We start from the raw sequence: 6,400 nt of genomic DNA on the forward strand, positions 1-6,400 counted from the left end.
GCACTGGGCACGGAGGGGGGGGCGGGGCACTCGCTGTGGGAAGCGAGGCTGGCGCTGTTTGAAGGCCACGGGTGAATCCAGTGCGCTGATGGCTGGGGGCAGGGAGCATCCAATGGCCGAGTCTCAGGGCTGGGTCCATGTGGAGACTGAATGGGCAGCTGGAGGGGGGAGTTCTGGGAGAGCAGATGAAAGCAGGGGGGGGGTTCCATTTGGAGAGAGGCTCAGCAAACGGGGGTGAGATGGGTGCCCTGGGTTTAAAATGTGAGGCACCGAAAACAGAAGGGAGGGAGGGTTATTGTTGGGGGGAGAGGGGCCCAGGACAGGTGAAGTGGTGAGAAATGGGAGTGGTGAGAGTTGGGGCTCAGTGAGGGTTGGGGGCCAGGCATGTGGCCCCTGCCCACTACCCCCCAGCCTGGGGTCTCCGTACCTGATTGCTGCCTCGGTCTTGAGGCCTCAGCTCCCCCGCCGCCGCCGCCAGGGCAGGCCCAACTGGTGAGAGGCCCGGGAGCCAGGAGCTGAGCTGCCTGACGGACCGGACCGGTTTGCCTGCCCAGTCCCTCCCCTTTCCCCAGCTTGCCAGGCGCCCTCTGCTCTCCAGGCCTGGGGGGGCTGCCCCTGCACAGTACCTGAGCTCACGGATGGAGGGATGGAGGTCACTGGCTTGGTGCTGCCTGGGTGGGACCTGCCAAAGGGCCTATGGCGGCCAGGCCCCAGGCACTTCTGCTGTGAGAGGGAGGGAAGGAGGCCGGGGCAGGGATTGAGCCCAAGCCGGGACGCAATCCCGGGTTCGGATGCCAGTCCCTCCGGGGCCTCGCTGTGTGATCTTGGGCAGGTGACTTCACCTCTCTGAGCCTGGGCTTCCTCATTGCTGAGTGGGCCAGTGTCCGTGCCCACTTCTTGTGGTTGTCAGGGAGTCCACTGAGCAGAGCGTGGGATGGAGCAATGACAGCAGCTAACATGCGGGGACATACTGACCCATTTACCAGGCTGCTGTAAATGCCTCTCATATAATGACGACACATGCAGTGAAGGCCACCAGGGGCCTCACATGGCGGACATGCTTCTCACACACGAGCCCCGTTCTTCCTCATCGCACCCCAGACCTGATGAGGGATCACTGGTTTGTGTTCAGGATCTGCCTCTTGATAGGTGGGTCCCTTTAAGACATCCTTGCAGAGGTGAGGGCGGGGCCAGGGCCGGACAAGAGGAGCCTGATACCATGGGTGCCCCTCTGCTCCCCAGGGTCCTGCTCCCTACACCATGGCTGCCCGGGGAGATGGGTGAGCTGATGGGGACGGGGAGGCAACCACAAACAGCACCCAGGACAGGGGGGCTCAGGATAGAGGACGCCTGTGCCTGGCTGGCCCTCCTCCCCCAGGCCTTCAAGTTGCTTCTCCAGGGAGGGCTTCCTCCCTGTCCTCCAATTCTGGACTCGGTCCCGATAGGGGGCGAGTCCGTGGGGGAACCTCCAGGGTGGGCCCCTGAGCTTCTTAGAGGAGCTGGAGGCCCGCACACAGGGTTTAGCTGAGTAATTGTGATTCACCCGGGAGCATCTGTCCGGCTCTATGCTGGGCAGGGCCGCCACAGGCAGAGGGATCAGGGATAAGTAAACACCCAGGATTCCACCAGGAAGGGCGGTGGGTGGCAGCTCCAAGAGGCTAAGTGGCTTCAGGACACCCACGAGGGAATAGGAGTTTGGAGGTGGCAGAGGGCTGGGCAGCCCGGGAAGGGAATGGCATGTGCAAAGGCAGAGGGCAGGCCAGGGAATGCAGCACCCACCCTCAGCATGTGGCCTGGGGGGCAGGCCAAGTAGGGCCCAGGGCCTGTACTGAGCTCTACAGGGCGCAGGGGCCTTGTTTTAAACCCATCTGGGTCTCACCCGGCCGTGGTTGGCAGCTCCGAGGTGGAGGGACTTGCCCTCATTGGGCAGCAGGTGGCAGAGCCCGAGTGTTCCAGCTGCATGATGCTGCCCATGTTATGGATGTAAGTGGGGGAGGGCGGGGCCGGGCCACTGTCCTGGGGATGACTCGTGTCTGCCAGGCATGTGAAGTGTGTACAGTGTGTGTGTGTGTGTGTGTGTGTCGGGGGGGAATAAGGGGTGTCTGGCCCGCTCCCCACTTGCATCCATTCCCACTCTCGGCCACCTGCACCCCTGGCCCCACTCCCCAGGGAGAGGTCCATGCCGTGGGCCCCACTGGGCAGAGGGCCGCCCCACACGTGTGGATGCGATGGGGTTGCCATGGCCAGGGCCACCCTCCCCATAACAGCTGCGCAAGCTCCAGGACTCAGGCCTGGGGGAGAATGGGGCCCCAGAAAGGGAGGTGATGAGGGGCAGGGAGCCAACACAGGGTGCTCTTCCCCCGCTCCTGCCACAGGCCCTGTGACACAGTCACTTTACAGACACCCCCATCCCCCTAGAGCTCAGAGAGTGACCCCCGTCGTCCACTTGAACTTGTCTCCACACCTGGAACCTTTATTGAGCATCTGCGGAGTGAGTGATGTGTCCAATGGGATCTCGCCACACCAGGCCCAGTGGCGGCTGGGCCCACCCTGCCCCGGGCTGCCCCCACCGCCCTATGACATCCACTTTTTGGGCCCGTGTGATGCCCTGAAGCGGCTGGATCCCCGGCCATGCTCATCACCCCCAGAGTCCGAGATTCCCCAGCAGCGGCCGGGGTCCCGGGGCCGGGGTGGCTGTGAGGGGCCCGGGGCCCGGGGCTCAGGATCTCTGGATCACCACCTGGAACTTACCTGGAAGAGAAGGGCTGGCTTTAGCCTGAGGCAGGAATCTGAGGGGAGAGGCAGAAAGCATCCAAACCGCGCAGGCCCTGCACCAACAGAGTGCGTGGCCTCACTGTGCAAAGTGGGCGACACTCCCACCCGCCTGGCCTGCATCCCAGGGTAAGTGTGACTGAGGCATGGAGGTCAAGCATGTAGGGAAGGGCCTGGCACAGGCCTTTATGGCATGTATTGCCCAGGCCCTCGCCATGGATGGGCCCGGGAGCCTGGCAGAGGGTAAACACCTTGGGGAGGGAGGGTGGAGGACGGGTGCTGCTGCCCTGGTAGGAATGGGCTCCGGGGGGTCAGAACACCGGCACGCAGGCTGCAGGTCCCTGCTGCCTCTGGAGCCCCATCTGGATGACTTCTATGTCTACGCGGGTTTCCACGCTGGGAAGAACATCTGAGACCAGACCAGGCCATTCTGGGGGGTCTCTCTCTGGTCTGGCACATTCCAGGAGGCAGGCTGGGGGACCTCAGGGGCCAGGGGCATGGATGGACCACACCCACTGTGTGGCCTGGCATGTGACTTCCGCTCTTGGGGTCTCAAATTTCCCACCTAAACACGGGGCTCAGTGGCCTGGCCTACGGGAGTAGGGACAGGGGGAGCTCTGGAGCCCCTGCCACACTCAGGGATGGCAGGGGTCCCCCCACTCCCACGACTCACAGGCTGGCAGGGCTGCCACGGAGGCGGTGACCAGGCTCTTGATGCCCAGGGTGCTGAGGGTGCCGCGCAGGAGGCCGCAGGTGAAGGCCAGGAACTGGGGGGCGGGGGGCAGAGGTCACTGTGGGAAAAGGGGAAGCCAACACCCAGGGCCGGGCCGGGCTTCGGGCTTCACAGCGGGGTCAGCCCCTTGGCCTGGGGAGAGGCTGACCTCGGGGTGGGGGTGGGGGTGGGTAAGTAGGAGAAGTGAATTGGGGGTGTGTCCCAGCATCCCCCTACCTTGGGTGCTTCCTCCAGATACTGCAGGCCTGAGCCCATCCGGACGAGCAGGGGGAAGCTGCTGTCCTGTAGGACGTAGGTGCCCTGAGGACAGAGGAGAGGCTGTGGGCCCGGGCAGTGCCTGTGCATTTGCATGGGGGGAGGGGAAGCCAGGGCCCTGGAGGATGCTCTCCGCAAAACCACTGTAGCCCTGGCCAGGGTGGCTCACTAGTTGAGCGTCGTCCCCTGCACCGAAAGGTCAATTCAGGGCACATACCTAAACCCCAGCCGCGAGGTGATGGGGGCCCATGTGGGAGGCAACTGATTGATGTTTCTCTCTCTCTCTCTCCCTTCCCCTCTCTCTAAAAATCAATGAAAATGTCCTGGGTGAGACTGAAAACAAAACAACACGATAGTCATGGCCCATCCTTCAGACTGCAGAAGAGCCCACAGGCTTCCGGGGCCCGGTCACCAGGGGTGCGCTGGCCCTGCCCCTCTGGCCGTGTGACTTCCCCGGGTTGTGGTGAGAAGCTGCAGACCCGGCCTGAGAAGTGGCCAGCAGGGTGGACGACTAAGGGGAACTCGGACCAGGTTAAGACAGGCAGTGTCATGTGAGGCAAGACCGCCAGCTCCGGGACCCATCCTGGAGGCGCATGGAGACTGGCAAGAGCTTCGGCGCCTCCCCAAGGAGGGTGGGGCTGCCCAGGGCTGAGCCCGGTCCCTGCCTCCTTGGCACAGGGTCCCCTTCAGGAGCTGGAGCCAGGAAGCCGGGCGCTGGGCGGGCGCTCACCTGGTGATTGGTGCGGAGGCTGTCCATCTGCTTTTGGAACACGGCCCCCCACAGGTCTTTGCACAGGAACTTGAGGACGTCCAGCTCCTCCCTGAAGGCCAGCATCTCCCGGGGCAGCCTGGGGGGCAGCGGCAGACACCGACTCAGGTGGGGCCAGGGTTGGGGGCCCAGGGCGTGTGTGGGACAACCAGGCTGGGTTCCTGTGGGGAGCAATGCAACCCGCCGCCTCGGTCCCGCTGGGGGGGGGGGGAGCGCAGGAGGGGCCGACTCTCACCTCTCACCCAGGGCTTGGCCCACGCGGAAGCCCATCCCCTCCAGGACCAGCAGGCTCGTCTTCTGTCCCTAGAAGACCAAGGAGGAGAGGCTCAGGGGCACTCAGCCACCTCCAAGGGGGAGCCACCCAGCGAGGCAGCTGCAAGGGGCCCAGCCACCTCTCCAGTTCAGCACTGCCTGTGCCCCTCTGCAGATCCCATCACCCCACGGGGCCAGCTCCCCCTTGCTCCAGAAAAAATGGGGGTATTCCCCACACTCCGCTTTACCCTGCTGGTCAACTCTTTCCTGAGAGCACCCATCACTAAGCACAGCTCCCTGGTCACCCCAGAAGCTGACAGGTTACAGGGTGACCTGTCCAAGGGCTCCAGCGGCAGCAAGGCCTGTGCCTGGCCCGGCCAGCAGGGGGCTGCAAGTCTCAAAACATCAGCCAGGAACCAGGGAAGGACACACCGGCGCTGGGGAGGGAGCTGCTCCCTGAGGGCTGGGGGAAGGCAGTGCAGCCGAGTGGTATTGTGGAGGGCAGGCCGGGGCCTCCCCGTGGGAGAGGCCGAGGCATGGGGAGGGGAACAGCACGGCCGGAGAGCCCATTTGCCATTTTCATTTGGGGTGGCCTGGAGAGAGCTGAGGGTGCTGTCGACATAGAAACCGTCCAAACCTGTAGTGAATTTTTATGTGTTTATTTGAGCCAAACTGCTAATTGCCAGGAAGCAAAATCTCCACAAACAGAAAATGCGCCGGAGAATGACAGTTCCGAAGCTTACCATTAGAATCAGAGGCGGCGGCGTTGGGAGGGTTACAGGAAATCAATCCGTGGGTGGTAGATTTAGGGGGCAGAGGAAGTAAGGGGGGGTGGCATCTCTGGGATTGGTGAAAAGGAAAACAGAGACACATCCCCTTTTACGTTCATGGGTACAGGATAGTAACAACGAGCATTTCTAGCACACACAGACGGTGTGCGGGGAGCGAGACGAGTGATGGATCCCGTGGTCTCTGCCCGGGTGGGTGGGTGCGCCCTGAGGGGTCTGAAAAGGGAGATTTCTCTGACATTTCAAAGGTCTGTTATCTTAGGTGCAAAAAGACAATAGACAGGCTCACTTAAGGTAACTTGTCAGGACTCCGGGGCTGGATGTGACTAACAGCTGTGACTCACTTTAGTTAGGAACTTGGATGTTCAGACCATCCCGCGTGGTCACTTTCACCCTGAACGTTTCAGGTTTAGTATGTGGCCCTTTTTGTTCAGAGGGAGGTCCAGGTTGGGGCATCAGAAATACGTCAGCCTATGGCGGGGAAGCTGAGCCAGAAGAGGTGAGAACCCTGGGGGGCGGCAGCTGCTCCTCAGGAGGCTGCAGTGCCCAGACCTGAGCCCCTCCCCGCCTCCCCTCGGGCCCCGCCTTCCTTTGGGAATGACGGTCAGTGGTCAGTCTTCTCTCGGGGCCCCTGCTATCACGGAGCCCCCTGCGTGGTGAATGAGATGACGACCGGGCCTCCTCAGCAGGCTTCACACCGCCTTCTGGGACCCAGCCCTGCCTCCGCCACCTCCACCCCCGCGACACACTTCCACTCACTGTTCCCTCCGCCCAACTCCTGCGAGCCTTCTTATGGGCTCTCCTAGGGCAGGTGTGCAATCAGCCCTGCCA

General features: G+C 62.8%; 1 protein-coding gene across 1 annotated transcript; it reads right to left on the reverse strand.

Moving 5' to 3' along the window:
• Nucleotides 1–2,697: 2,697 nt before the first annotated feature.
• On the reverse strand, nucleotides 2,698–4,832 carry TRAPPC6A (trafficking protein particle complex 6A; the record flags this gene model as incomplete). Its single annotated transcript, XM_006109404.3, has 5 exons — nucleotides 2,698–2,751; nucleotides 3,446–3,539; nucleotides 3,722–3,805; nucleotides 4,491–4,608; nucleotides 4,765–4,832. Coding segments are annotated over 5 exons (396 nt in total), but the record flags the coding sequence as incomplete, so codon positions are not given.
• Between the last annotated feature and the right edge of the window lie 1,568 nt (nucleotides 4,833–6,400).

This window comes from Myotis lucifugus, unplaced genomic scaffold, assembly GCF_000147115.1.
Source record: "Myotis lucifugus unplaced genomic scaffold, Myoluc2.0 scaffold_9324, whole genome shotgun sequence".
NCBI lineage: Eukaryota > Metazoa > Chordata > Mammalia > Chiroptera > Vespertilionidae > Myotis > Myotis lucifugus.